Source organism: Notothenia rossii, assembly GCF_949606895.1.
Source record: "Notothenia rossii genome assembly, chromosome: 3".
Classification (NCBI taxonomy): domain Eukaryota; kingdom Metazoa; phylum Chordata; class Actinopteri; order Perciformes; family Nototheniidae; genus Notothenia; species Notothenia rossii.
The window spans coordinates 54,188,795-54,204,583 of record NC_136901.1 but is presented as its reverse complement, the minus strand read 5'-3'; the positions used below and the strand labels follow the sequence as shown (position 1 = coordinate 54,204,583).

Genomic DNA, 15,789 nt, shown 5'->3' with positions numbered 1-15,789 from the left:
TTGGTCCACTCATTGTTACAGATGCAGGTTCAAAGGTGAATTGGGTTCAAAGGTGAATTATTGCGTCTGCGCTGTAAAGTTTTCATTGTCTGACTGTCACACAAGCAGCTGATAAATATTCTCCCATCCCCATAAGTGAATGTATTTTAGTCTGAAAGCTGTTTGGCATCACAACGCTGTTATGAGCGTTTCTCTGGCATTCTACAGGTGATGTTAGCAAATCAGACTATCTTGACTACTTTTTGTTATCATATTGTGGCATAAGCCGTTTTCTACACGCATATTTTACCGGCGTAGTTTTCGTTATGATTTTACTTGTGATGGCCACATGTAGCCCATGTATTGATTCCATCCGATAGTTGCAATAATACAAAACAAAAGGAAAACGTCTGCCTCTTCACAATGGTCAATAACAGTGAACGGATGGTTATTAAAGTAAGTTAAAATAAACAGAATCACACTAAGCCTGGTTAGTGTTGCCTGACTTTATATAAGTGTTTTTATAGGTGTGTGGTCGCGTTCTAGTCACTTTGCTCAGCGCTACTGCTTGTTACAACTTGTATTCGCCGATCTTGCCGGGTTGCCGAGTGGGGCCAGCTGAGAGAATAGACCAGACTCCAGCAAAGGTAAATTGTGTCTAGAGTGCGCCATCTAGTGGGATCCACTAAAATGGCGGATATTGCAGGAAAAAGGCAAAATGAATGCGGTCTTTACTATAATTTGGACCATTTTGTAACAATATTCGGCAGGCTGGATTCAAAAGCCCAACGGGCCGTATATGGCCCGCAGGCCTTAGTTTGCCCATGCCTGGTGTAGGGCGTGGTTTGGGATTGGGCCATACACACGCACTTTTTGGCCCCCCCACTTCTAAAATGAATCCGGCGCGCCTGTTGTCCACAGCAGCGCCATATAGATAGAAGAGTTACGACAGCGGAAGTCCAAAAACGGTTATCGTCACCTGGTTCATGTAGACGAGGATCGTTCCCCGGAAGTTCATGGCGGGCAATGTGAATGCATTGATAACAGGAGATAGAACTACGATTTTTGGTAATTATTAGTGAATAAAGGTTTTGATTTGCAATATTTATACAACACATCAATATGTGTATGTATTTACATCAATATGTTTTAAAAGATAAAATAGAATTTGCTAATATTAAGTGATAATATTAGGATTAGTGTGAACAACTAGTTTACATGTTAGGCTAACAGTGCCTTGGTTAAAGAGCCTGTTGCTGTTTATTTATAGCTTTGAATTCTTTAAAACCAATATTATTTTCTTAAACTTGTATGGTAGTCAGGAGCATCACTTTCTAATGTTTATTGATATATTTAGAGGGAGGGGATCTAAAGGAATGCTTCAAAATTCAGATTAGATTCATTTCTACCATTTTCTTAAATTCATGGTAGTTTCAGTAATCCCATGGTAATTGAGGACACAAGTTATCTAAATGACTAATGTCATCTTTATGGCTTTCAGAAAGGACAGGAGACCGACAGTTGACTATCAAAGGACTAGCAGCAGCAGCAGCATGATGATGATGACGTTAAATGTGTTGTTTTAGGAACATCCATTGCAAATACATGGAATTCATTAAACATTGAATAGCAAATCATGCAGTTTGTCTGTGCCTTTTCCTCCGTGTTGTCCTTGTTTGCTGTGCTGCCTCCTAGTCGCCACCATGGTTTGCTGTGCTGCTGGGGATGCTCAAATCGCTCCGAGAAAGGAGTACGAATGTACGGCTTCCCCACTGACACAGAGCGGAGGAAAAAATGGCTTGCTCAAGTCAGAAGGAGCAATTTCATGAACCAACACCAAAAATATATGTGAGGTTATTATATACAAACACTGCATTTGCACTTTTTCACAAAACGAAAACCACAACGTGGGAAAGCTTAATGTTTTGTTTAATACAAAAAAACAGGTAAAGGCTTGAAAAACACTGAGAGCTGAGACTCAGGGTGCAGGGTGAGGGTCTCAGTGCAGGTATTCAGGCTCCATTGAATCCCCCTCTGGTTCTTGTGCTGAAAGAGTGAGTAACAGACAGGAGAAAGGGTTATACACACCTATATAGCACCTATTGGATGGGAAATTGCCTTGGGGAGATAAGGTGTGGTCTTTGTTCCCAACTGAAGTTATGGAACTTTATTATTTGTGAGTTTAACAAAGTATGCCAAATGGCATCAGTAACAGATGTGATATGAATTTCTATAAAGTTGTCTCACATTCTTGGTCATATTTTATATACAGTATGTAATGAGTATAACATGTCCAGTAAGTATAAAGTGTTTCCTAATACTGTGTATTCAACCACTATGGTATAGTGTATGTGTAGCCGGTCTGGGCCTACTTCTCAGCAGACCCTTGCTACGACTCTGCGTTGTGTTGTGCGTGTTCGATGGACAAGGAGATTCGGTTGTTGTCTTTAACCGAAACTGTGGCGTATTTATTCCTCTGCATGAAGTAAACACAATAATGCAGCAGCATTAATACACATGGACGTCTGCAACACACCAGTCTCAGTCTGCCATACAAACAACTGAGAGACTAGTACTTATAAAACATTCAGATATCAAATCTGTCACAATAGATCACAATACACTGTACAATTACAGTTACACTGGAAATGTATACACCACCGGCTAATTAGTATTTTTAGACATGTAAATAAAACAATAAAATAAACACATAGTACAAAACACAATAGACCAAAAACATGGGAGCAACAAACATACCTGCATGAAGTAAACACAATAATGCAGCAGCATTAATACACATGGACGTCTGCAACACACCAGTCTGTGGTGGGGAAAAGACGCCATTAAACATGCTGAAGGTGCTGTGTGTGAGTCCTCACAAGTGCTGCTAAACAGTACACTTAACTAAAAGTTTGCTAAAACACTCAAACTTCTGCAAAACAACTACACAGCAACACATTAGCACCATGGAATGATATTATAACCTTGTTTCACAGTTTAAGATTATATAAACACTGTAAACATCATTTAGAACAGAAATCTACAAAGAGCACATGACAAACTCTCCTCACCTCAGTCTGCCATACAAACAACTGAGTGAGAGAGGGTGCAACGCAGGTAGATGACGTCACTGCCGAAAGTGAAGACTTCAAAATAAAAGCATTAGCTCCCAAAACTGTCTTTTGTAGTAAACATACCAAAATAAAAGTGACAATAAATAATATTGGAACAATAAAATAAAACGTGAGGGATTATTGGTGGAATGCATTCCTTTATATTTATATACCTGCTACATTCACCCCTCCTGAATTACACCAAAATCCTGAGCGGCTGACAGGACATAACACTGACAGGGACATTAACACTGCGTTAAAACTGGCACGGGTTCACATAAAGATACCATCTTCACAATCAGCTAGAAGCTACCTGGTAAACAGGTTCAGATAAATCAAAAGGGTGATCAACCCTTAGTCCCCTCTTAGAATTGCTTGGTGCCGTGTACACCAAACTACCCGGCATACTTGAGTCCCAAACCGTACTCGTGAGCACATACAGTAAACAGTACATCACTTACAGTGACACATTGCAAAACGTAAAAAAAAAACTACGATAAAAAAAGAAACATCTCAATAAAAGAAAACAAACAAGAAGAAATAATACAGCCCCTTCAGAACAGGGTAAGAAGAGACTGGGATCTCTTACTGAAAGAGTTTGCGAACCCCCTCATGCTGGTCGGCCTCTGAACCATTGTCTCTACAAAACGGCTGACTCTCTTAACAACCCTGCCAGCACGTGTCCTGACCACACCCTGCGTGTCTGCTTGAGTGGGTGCTTGGCTGTCTCGGCCCTGTTCTGCAACTGTTGGTAAAGTGTCAGAAATAACGGTCGGGACATGGCCTGTGTCAACCATCGACACTGAGTCTGATGTGTCAACTGCTGACGCTGTAACCGGTCTGAATGACTGGACACTGCTTGCGTTGATCACTGATGCTGTATCTGGTACACTTGACTGATCTAGCTCTGCATCAGACTGATCTTCGTCTGTATCAGCTTCGTCACAGGACTGGTGACTGGCAGTGTCTTCCGCCCCACTCAGTGCCCATGCACTTGTCCTATCCTCCGAACCCTCTTCCTCTTCCAAAGAGTTGATGAGATCCTCCATCCGAGACCCGTCCTCTGAATCATCAAGACTGTCCTCAGTCTCCGCCATTTCTCCTTGAGCAGACTCTATGGGGAGGAAGCTGATATCCAGGATAAGGTTGCAATGCACTACCTTTGTTTTACCCTTGTCATCTTCCAACATGTAGACATGAGTCTGTGGGTTGCTGTCCACGACAGTATAGACCAGGGGTCACCAAACTTTTTTCTCTGGGGGCCACATTATTGTTCCTGACTGTGATGGGGGGCCGGGGCCGAGTCAGCTCATTGTGTAGAAGAGATTACTAGCCCGGCACAGCCATCCCCACTACTACTTCCACACTACTATATCAACACTTGATTCCTGTCACATATTTGTTTACCATCTTTACTAGTGGTTTACAAAAGTAGCAATTGAGTCTTCACACTTTGCTTTAATTTGAAATACCACAGATATTCCATTTATTTGTTTTCTAATAAAAATAACATAAAAGCTGCCAAGGTAAGAAACATCTGCCTAGTTGAGGTGATTGACACTGGCAAAGGTGAGTTCAAAATTATAAATTATAGGTAGGCCTGATGATGATGATAATAATAATAATAATAATAATAATAATAATTGTGTGCAGCACTTAATAAAGGTCAAATAAATAGGCCTATAAAATAAATAAATAAATAAAAAACATCAACATTATAATAACATGAGTAGGCTAATAGAACTAGCCAACTCTTATGCCTATCCAGGTGAGCATGTTCAGTTAACATTTTGTTTAGGTCAAGGTGAAAAGGACATGAGCAGTGTAGGCTCAAAACTAAAGCACAACAATAATACAGAATAATGGCAATCAAAATCAGTAGCCTATATGTAGGTGAGCTGGATTTGTACTTGTTGATGAATTGTGCTGTCTTTGGGATGGGATCAGCAACAGCAATCTCCTCTCCTCACTTCAGAGTGCCTTCTGGAGCCCTGGCATGGAGGGATGACGGATTGAACACAAGAAGCACCATATTCAGTAAATGGCAAGACATGCTGCTGTCTGCTTTTCTCTGTGACATAATTTTACAACATATGTAGCAAATTAAAAAGAGCCTTCACATTTCATATTTATAGCAATTAAAATCAGTAATTGTTAAAATCAGTGTGCTTACCGTATCAGTGTGAACTGTGTGTTTGCTTCTGGCTGATGAGAAGTTCAATGTCTGGTTGCAGTCTAGTGGTAGCCAGTCTCAAGGTCTGATGCAAGTGTTTATCTGTGAGTCTGTTCCTTGTTGTATTCTTGGTTTGCTTCATGCGGGAAAAGGTTTGCTCACAGATGTAGGTGCTGCCAAAAACTGTGGACATCTTCATTGCATGCTGTTTGATGTTTGGGTAGGTTTCCCCTGGGAGCGAGTAATAGAACTCAATGAGACTGTCAGGCTTGAATGCATCTTTAAGGATATCACAATTCTGCAACTCGGCTAGTTCAAACTGAAGAGAGGGATGGGCATCATTTATGTCGGCAGCAAAGGGGTTCTGGAACAAACGTATTGCTTTACCGTTGACATGAAGCTCACGGAACCGCACACTGAACTGCCACTGCAGCATTTCCAGTGCATCCTTGCACTTTTCGACTGGGAACGGGACAGGTGGTTTCTCAGCGCAGTAGCTCCGGGTGGCAGGGAGATGCGTAAAGTCCAGCTTTTCGACCTGTCTCACAAGCAGCACTAGTTTGACCTCGAACGCTTTGATGTGGGAATACATGTCACTGATTAGCTTCCCTTTGCCTTGGAGCTGCACGTTAAGGTGGTTCAACATTTCAGTCACATCTGTTAAAAATGAGAGGTCCCATTTCCATTCTGGCTCGGTCAGCTCTCGTACCGTTTCACCTTTAGACTGCAGGAAGGTGTTGATTTCGGGTAGCAGGTCGTAGAAACGGCGCAACACTTTGCCTCGGCTTAACCACCGGATTTCTGTGTAGTACAGCACATCCTTGTAGGCAGACTCAAGCTCGGAGAGGAAGGCCTGGAACTGTCTGTGTTTCAGACCATTTTTTCGGATGTAGTTGACACAGTGCACAACCACCTTCATAACAGACGCCCACTTCAAAACTTTGCAGCATAGGGCTTGCTGGTGAATCAGACAGTGGACTTGTAGTGGGGGGGTGAGACCTCGTTCCTCGAATTCGCTGTTCAAGCGCCCTACTAGCCCCCTTGTCGTGCCAACCATACTAGGTGCGCCATCCGTAGTGATGCTGGCAAATTTACACCAGTCTAGACCCAACTCTTCCATTGTTTTGCACACTTGGACAAAAATATCCTCTCCTGTTGTAGTTCCTTTGAGGCTTTTTAGTGCTGCCAGCTCCTTAGACACTTCAAAGCTTTCGCTAATCCCACGAATAAAAATGAGCAGTTGTGCTGTGTCCTGCACATCATTGCTCTCATCCATGGCCAAAGCAAAAAACTTGAAATGTGACGCTTTCTCGTTCAGCTGCTCATAAACGTTGTCCCCCAATTCTTCTACTCGCCTGGTCATAGTAGTCGCGGAGAGACTCACACCGTTGACTGCCTCTCTCTTGTCGGGACACACCTCCTCGGCCACAGCAAGGATGCATTTTTTAACAAAGTCCCCATCAGTGAAGGGCTTCCCATGGGTAGCTAGTATGTGAGCTACCTTGAAGCTAGCTCGAACAGCAGCGTGGTTTACCTGGGTTTGGCGAATGAATGTTTGTTGTTGTGCTGCCAGTCCGCCTTTCATTCTGCGAATTCTGTCTGCTCTTGCTTGCCCTCGCAAGCTAGCAAAGTCACTGTGGCGGGTTTCGTGGTGACGACGAAGATTATATTCCTTGAAAACCGCCACACTCTCTTTACAGATAATGCAAACGGCACGGTCCTTATACTGAACAAAAAAATAGTCGTTGGTCCACTGTTCTTTGAAAATTCTGCACTCTCTATCAACTTTTCGTTTAACGTTAGCCATTTTTGCTGTCCTGAACACTGACAGTTCTCTACGCGTGCGTTGTCTGTCACTCACTTGATCTCCAAGATGTCGGGTGACGACAATTCGGCAAATATAGTGCATTTTATTTGATAACTAAATATAATTTTTTTAACTGAAACAAAATCAACAAAATACCAAACGCAGACATGTTATTATTTTCCAAAAATCAATTTGAAAAAAATAAGCCATGACGACTTTTGGGGATTTGCCTCATAGGGCCGGTTCAAGTAGTGGGGGGCAGAGGGGGTGGGGGCCGGTCAAAGGGGGGTGGCGGGCCGGATCCGGCCCCCGGGCCGTAGTTTGGTGACCCCTGGTATAGACTGTTGGTTCCCACTTGTCCGCAAGTTTCTTCTTTCCCCTCTCACCTTTGTTGGCGAGAAGTACTCTGTCTCCCACGTTCAGGCAAGTCCCCTTGATCTTTCGATTGTAACCTCTGGCTTGCTTGTCTTGCTCCTTGATGGCATGCTTTCGAGCAATGTCTGCTGCTTCATGGAGGTGGGACATAAGCGTTGTTACATAGCTGCCATAGTCAACAACCACTGGGTCGTGTAGGACCTGTTTGAACATCACATCAACGGGGAGTCTTGGAACCCGACCAAACATTAGGTGGAAGGGTGCGTACCCAGTCGTCTCATGCACTGTCGCATTGTATGCAAATGTCAGGGTCTGGATTTGCTGGGGCCACTTGGCCTTCTCTCTCAGTGGCAGTGAACGGAGCATACCCCCCAGAGTCCCGTTAAATCTCTCAGTCCCTCCGTTCCCCATGGGGTGGTAGGCTGTAGTGTGTGACTTGGAGACACCCGATAGTTTAAGCAGTTCTGCGATGAGCTCACTCTCAAAGTTGGCTCCTTGATCTGTATGTATGCGCCCCGCAAACCCATACACACAGAAGACGTTGTCCCACAACTTCTTAGCAACTTGTTTCGCTTGTTGGTTTGTGCAGGGAAAGGCATGGGCCAACTTTGTGAAGTGATCTGTCAGGACAAGAACATCTACTGAACGCTGCTTGCTATCTTCCGCACTCCAGAAATCCAAACACACTAGTTCCATAGGAGCGGTGGTCCTGATACTTTCAAGCGGAGCTCTGGCAGAAGGATCCGGTATCTTGGCCAGGATGCACCTCTGGCAGCACTTCACATAGTCCTTAATTTGGTGCTCCATTCTAGGCCAGAAGAAGCGTTGTCTTGTCAGGTAAATCGTTCTTGCCTGCCCTTGATGACCGGCCAAGTCATGTACACCACACAAGGCCTTGTCTACCAGACTTTGGGGCAAGACAAACTGACGCCTCTTCTGTTTGCTCAAGGGATCCTTGGTGACTCTATAGAGCACTCCATCAATGACATTAAGTCTCTCCCACTGCTTGATGAGTACCAGAGCACTTGTGTCCAGACCGTCTCTCTCCCGCCTTGAGGGTCTTCTCTGTCGACTCAGAAAAGGCATGACTCTAGAGATGCCAGGGTCAAGCCCTTGGCTTTTTCGGAGCTCTTCCAGGGAGAAGGCAGGTAGCAGATCCTCCCCTGGTGGAACAAGGTGTTGAACGGACTGGATCAACACTGTCGCCCTGGACTCTTCAACTGTATCCCAGTGGTCATGAGAATCAAGGACAGCTTTCACAATGTTGTTACACAGGGGCGGGGAACAATGGGACTGAGTCACAGCACCTTGTTTTGACCTCTTCGTCCGCTGACACTGGACCTTTAAGCGAAAGACATCCTGAACTCCATTTTCTCCAACTTCATCAGATTCGGCAAGCAGATTGCCATAGGACTCTGTAACAAGTCTACGCCCAACTGTCTTGGCAAACGGGTCCCGACTGAGAGCATCAGCCACTACGTTCTTGGTTCCTGCAATGTGCTTCAGACTGAAAGTATAAGGAGCGAGCTTTGCGACCCATCGTTGTTCGCAGGTGTCGAGTTTGGGCTTAGTCATTATGTATGTGAGTGGATTATTGTCCGTCCATACTATGGAGGAATTGCCCTTCAGCCAATGGCTGAATTTGTCACACACACTCCACTTCAACGCCAAAAACTCAAGCCGGTGAGCTGGATAATTCTTCTGAGAGCTGCTCAGTGTCTTACTTGCGAAAGCTATGGGACGGGCTTTACTTTCACCAGCTGCTACTTGTGACAACACTGCGCCAAGCCCGTCCAAGGAAGCATCAGTTGACAGAATCAGGGGACGTGAGAAATCAGGATGTGCAAGGACCACACAGTCCAGCAGACTTTCTTTAAGACTGTCAAAGGCGATGTCACACGCTAGAGTCCAGTCATCAGGTTTCAGTTTCCTGAATGTTCCTGCCTTCACATTCACTTTCACTTTCATCCTTCGTCTTTTCTTTTGTCCAGCAGTCAGAGCAAAGAGTGGCCTGGCAATGGAAGAGCAATTAGGGATGAAGTGCTGGTAGAAGAACACCATGCCCAAATAGGATTTGATCCTCCTTACTGAGGGTGTACATCCGTCATCTTCCATGAGATCAGACTTCGACATAGTGGATATTACTTCCACCTTTGCGGGATCCACAGCTACTCCGCCGCCATCTATGATATGACCCAAAAACTTGACAGACGATCGCATCAGGTGACACTTCTTAGGACTCAACTTGAGGTTGTTGTCTCGCAGGCGCTGGAAGACGACCTCCAGTCTCTGTAGGGCCTCCTCTTCGGTTGATGCGAAAACAAGCAAGTCATCAAAATAACATAACAAGCTGCTGAAGTTCATGTCCCCAAATATACTCAGCATCATGCGCATAAATGAGGTAGGACTATTGCACAGTCCCTGCGGCATCCTGTTATACTCATGCAAGCCTAGCGGTGTGGTGAAGGCTGTGTATTTTTTGTCCTCTTCAGCCATGGGGACGTTGTAGAAGCCGGACGTTAAGTCCATCGTGCTGAAGAAGGTGTTCCCTCCCAAGGCAGCCAAGCAGTCTGACTGATGTGGAAGAGGATGGGCGTCCTTGAGTGTTCTCGCATTCAACCACCGGAAATCGGTGTAGATCCTCAAGTTTCCGTCCTTCTTCCATACCATCACCAGTGGTGAGGCATACTCACTCACAGATTTCCGAATGATCCCTTGCTCCTCCATGTCTGTCAAGACTTGACGTAGTTTCTGGTAGTGGGTCAGTGACATTTTATATTTTCAAAATGGCAAAAAAATAAAAATGAAACAGCAAGTCAGTTTCAACATTTTCTGAGTGAATTCAAATATGTATTTTTCATTTGTGCATGTGCCCACTGAAAAAGGTAACACTACAAGGCATTTGTATGCATTTCATTGATACACCCCTTGACAATGTCATTCGGCAAAACAAGGCTATTTTCCATATGATATTAAAATCAATGACAATGACATAGTCACAGATAGTGAACAATGTAATTATTGATCTATAAGGAATCTATATTCAGGTATAACATTTTCACAGCAAAACTACAAATATTAAATATTTTGTCTTTTAAGGCAATAGCTTTTCATCCGTCAACATTTTTTTCCTACATTATTCCAGTACAGGTAAAAATGCTTTCAAATCATATGAAACCTCTTATTATAATTAAATTAACTTTATTAATTTAATTGTTTATGTCAAGTAACACACTATTTTATATATTTGTTGTAAAATTCATTGTTTTACTGTATGACGTCTTTCGTTTTACTGAATGACATACTGCAATATGCCATTGCACATAGATCCAATAACTGGATTTAGTCCTACATTTAAAAAAAGGATACCAAAGACTTTATAATTGAACTTTACATTTATTAACATCAAAAAACAGACTCAGTCTCATAACATCGTTCTCCATTCTCTTAACACAATAATGATGTCAAATATGAACCAGTAAGTATCTGATTAAAGTTTCTTTTTTATCACTACAACAGAATAATAACAATAACAACTCCTGTTTTTATTTCAGCTGCTATCAACAGGTAAGTGAACAGGCAACAATAGCGGCAATTCTTTTTTTTCTTATTGCATATGAAATATATAATTTAAAATTGTTTTATTGCAATTTATACTTTACTAAATAATGAACTCATTAGTGTTAAGAAATACACAGTACCACTGAAGGCTGGTCAGTGTTATTTACTGACTGTTTCAGACTGATAAGAACTTATCCCAGTCATCAGCTGACAATTTGGAGCTTCTACTAGAAGATGGCTCTGGTTCTGAGATAAGCGTTTTCACATCTGATTGAAAGTAATAGATGACGTCGGGATTTTGGGGCCATGCAAAGCAATTCTTTGTGCCACACTGTTGCATACAGGACACCTCAACGTCATCACCAACTACCTTCAGGACTTGCCCTACAAATAGCTTTTTGTCATAAGACACTATTACCATCTTTCCAACCATGTCATCAGATTCTGAAATGGTGGTGGAGGGTGTAGCTGTTTTGGCATGAAAGTCTACCTCAGAGGGTGATTCACATTCACAGGTAAGTCCCATTCGATGGCAAAAACAGGACACATCTCTAAACATGATCTTCCCTGCGGTGTTTGCAGTTACCTGGTGAATATTCAAGGTGCCTTTAACAACCGGCACGTCATTCGGCAAAGCCTCATCCACTCTGGTGATGTCATCTTCGGATACCCAGTAGAATTTTACATTTGAATTCAATTTTTCCAGAAAGGAAAACAAATCTTGAGGCTGCTGAATATCACTTCCTTGCAACACAAATGCATCAGCACCTCTCTTGACTGAACCACCAATACCGTCTGTTGCACCCTTTCCATGGGCCTTCTCTGAGAAGTTCCATGTTATCTCTTTAATGCCTCTAAGGAAAGGCATGGTACACATCAAGTAGAAATTATTTCGGTTTCTGTACTGGGTGAGTGGGCCGTCACTCATGAAGTGCACTGTAGTTATCCCTGCATTGGATAGGACCTCATCCAACACAGGTTTCAGATGTCCCCATACTGCCCGTTCGTCATGTCGGAGGGAGTCGGAAATGGTGGCATAGGCTTGAGATTTCCCAGCTGTGTAGACCATGCATGTGTGAACTGTTGCCTGTTTTCTACTACCCCCAAAATGAAAAGACTGGACCTCAACATTCAGCTTACAGGCATAATTTTCAGAAAAGTCCATATGGACTACAGCCTCATGGTCTTGGAGGCTGTTCTTGAGGGCCCTGCACTGTTCCACTTGATGGATCCATATGTACTGGTGCTTTGCCAGTGCGTCCAGCTTTTCATTAAAGCTTTTCAGGAGATCCTCCCATGTTCCTTTTACAGCTTTCTTCACAAAATGGGAATAGGTTTTCCCCTCCGAGCAGACCCTCTCTCTCTGCCATTGGTGCCATGTAATCTGCTCAGTGTTTTGGGGGATGGCTGATTCAATGTCGGAGTAGCAACACTTTGCACATTGCCTGAACATGCATCTTTTGTTTTTAAAATTACACACAATTTGAGAGAGTGTCTCCGAAATGCTTTTGCTTCCTAAAATGCCAATTTGATGTAATTTGTCAATGAGAATCTTGACATTCTCATGATCAATGCACGCACAGGTGTTGCGGTCACTAGCCTTTGGCTCTGTGACATAAAATGGATGCAGACGGACAAACTGCCTGTAGGATATGGAATGTGCCACTCCTACCTCCGTCTTGTACTCTGAGTGAAGCTCTCTAAGAGACTTGGTAAGAACACGCCGCTGTTCCTTGACCTTATTTTTAGTGACAGTGTCCTTCTTTCCTGGTAAAAGACGACTGTTTTCATCACGTGTGAGAAATTCAATCACACTTCTTCTTCTTCTTCTTTCTGGACCTTTTCTGAACACTTTTGGTCGATACTTTTCATTCACTGCTTTATGTTTTGCTCTATTCAGTCTCTGTACTTTCTTGCGGAATGCATCTGCTCTTCTTTTTTCTCTTAAAAGTTGCTTTCTTAACTCTTCTATTTCCTCCCTCAGTTTCCTGGTACGGTTTTCACTTCGATGGCTGGAGTTTTTTTTCTTGCTTCCACATGAAGCCTTATCAGGTGTTGAGGATGAGAGTGGTCCCTCCCAAGGTGAGGATGGCTGAGCAGAAACAGATGGCCTAGGAAGTGAGGAAGGATGAGATGGTCCAGGAGGTGAAGATGGCTGAGATGGTCCAGGAGGTGAAGATGGCTGGGATGGTCCAGGAGGTGAAGATGGCTGGGATGGTCCAGGAGGTGAAGATGGCTGGGATGGTCCAGGAGGTGAAGATGGCTGGGATGGTTCAGGATGGGCAACTTGTGGAGGCTCCTCAAAAGAGTCCTCAGACAGAGGTGTGAGGTTCATCACAGCTTCCACCTGCCTCTTTCTTTCCCTACGTCGCCTCTGATTGAGCCTCCACTGTTCCCTCTTCTTTTCAGCAGCAGATGCTGTCAGTTCTGTGACGGATGGATGATCATGCTGTCCAGCTTGCATCCTCTGTTTATACCTACAAAGTATTTATTAATTTAGTCATGTATTTATTTATTAGATATTCATTTGTTTATTCTTTTTAATTAAGATTTAAGCCAAGTTAACTGCCAAATGCACTTTGTAGTGGTACTGTAGATATGGAAAAAAAATTCAGGCTTATAGACAATGCATCCTATACTGTTTACTGCCATTACTGCTCTCATACACCTTCACAGTTATACCTGTCCCTTCTCTTTGCTAGTCTCTCCTCCCTAGCAGCAGGATCTGCCCTTATCCTTGCACGGAAGTGTGCACCCCTCTCCTTGTTGGACACAGGCATCTGTTAAAATGTTTTTTTTAATAATAATAAAAAATAAAAATAAATAATACAATTAATTCAGTTATACAAACTCTATAGCATGTTAAAACAATCAATCAATAAAGAAAGAAATCAGTTAAATCCACTGTGTCATTCGGGATAACAGATGTCATTCAGACAAGCGGTTTTACTGAATGACAAATTCTGTTTTGCTGAATGACAAATTTCATAGAAATGCATTCCTAACAGGCAGTTGCTTGGTCGCCTATTAGCAACAATGACCTTGACCTCAATTTGTAAACTTCAAATTTCATCTATAACTTAATATTATTTTAATTAAAAACTTTATAAACACTTTTTTGACGTTTCACCGAATGACATTCAAATCTGTGACACATGGTACCACACATGGAAAAGGTGTAATCATCTCAAATTTAGGAGCAAAATGTAAACTTACCTTCAACTTGGGCAGTCTTCAAGGGTCCTCTGAGTGATGTCATCACATGTGGCCTGACTAAAGTCATGTGACTATAGTTCAAAATGGCCTCTGAACTTTGTTTTACCGAATGACATACAGGAAAATGTTTTTTTGCGGAACAAAGTCTTTTAGATATTTCTTTATGTTTTTAAAGGTGCATCTTATCAAAACTTTAAAATGTTTATCAAGAGACTTGAAAAAATATGCCGCATGATTTTAAATTATTTTCATCATTTTACAAACAATTGTCTTCATTGACTTTAAGTGAGAACCGTTTTACCGAATGACATCTTACCACTTTAATACTAGAAAAATCACCCAATTTAGTATTATTTACACTATTTACGAATAGTGGTCAGTAAAGTGATGTGAGATTAATGCCTTCATACAATATTTAACTATTTTTATATAACAATATAAAGTTAACTTCTTGTGGAAACAGATATCTAGGCGTCACGTCACTGACCCGGTAGTGAGCAGGGGGTACTCTCCGGTAAGGAATGCGGAATAGGCGATCATCGGTAAGTCGAATGCGGTGGACAAAGCCCTTCGTCTTACCGCAGTCCATTTCATGCTTGGAGAAGACATCGTTGTAACACTCGAGCAGTTGGACTAACTTCTCCTTCCCTGTGTGGCTAGTATGACAAGGTTGTATGTCAAGTTTGTCAAGGCCAACATCTCGCAGCCTCTGTTCGAGATCTGAAGGACTGGTTGGTGTATGGTGCTTGCCTGGGACAGCCTTGTCAATCTGACTAGAGCCTTGGAGGAGCTCAAAATCTTCTACAGCTAAGCAGGGGGACACATCTGCCAGTTTACAGTTCCTCTTCAGCGTAACTGGTCTATCAGACAGATTGGTGACCTTCATGGGGACCCACCTATCACCCCACAGAGGTGTCACGATCCGGCCAACCATGATGTTACGTGGCATGGACTTGGATGAGGTCGGCTCAACTATCACAGTGCTTCCCGGTGACATGGGAGTATCGTTAGGTAGCTTACCCCAAACGAGGTGTTCTTGCATTGCTAGGAGAGTGACTGACTGCTTCAGCTTGACTGTGCCAATTTTGTCTGGTAGCTCCTCACCCCTCCAACGGGATGAGTTCGCCATGAGGTCCAATAACTGTTCACACTCTGGGGATGAGGAAAGACTGCAAACGGAGATAAGCCGCCAGTAATCATCACTGTTCTTCAACTTGCGCATGAGAAACTTGATCACATTTGTGCCAATGATGAGATCATCTCGCTGGCCTGGCACCACAATAACTGGAACGATGCAGCTCTCTCCATACACCTTCAGTTCAACTTCATACATGCACTTCGGTTTAGTGAGTTTTCCTCCACACCCAACTAAAACCACTTCCTGAGTCATCGGTCTTGGTTCTGACAATACCTTTTCACTCAGCATCTTTTCCACTGCTTCTTCAATGAAAGTACAGGCCATGGAACCTGAATCAAGCATTCCCTGCATCTGGAACATATTATTCACATTGACTGGAGCATAGAATAGCTCATCATATGGCTCAACTCTATGCGTGTTCTGTGCT

At 43.0% G+C, this 15,789-nt stretch overlaps 1 protein-coding gene across 1 annotated transcript; it reads right to left on the bottom strand.

Annotated features, from left to right (window-relative positions):
• Nucleotides 1–11,183: 11,183 nt before the first annotated feature.
• LOC307034360 (uncharacterized protein) lies at nucleotides 11,184–14,258 on the bottom strand (the record flags this gene model as incomplete). Its single annotated transcript, XM_079673182.1, has 3 exons — nucleotides 14,225–14,258; nucleotides 13,691–13,788; nucleotides 11,184–13,485 (listed from the first exon to the last, which is right to left on the bottom strand). Exons 2-3 carry the CDS (start codon nucleotides 13,786–13,788, stop codon nucleotides 11,184–11,186), a joined length of 2,400 nt encoding a protein of 799 aa, XP_079529308.1. The 5' UTR covers nucleotides 14,225–14,258.
• Nucleotides 14,259–15,789: the final 1,531 nt, after the last annotated feature.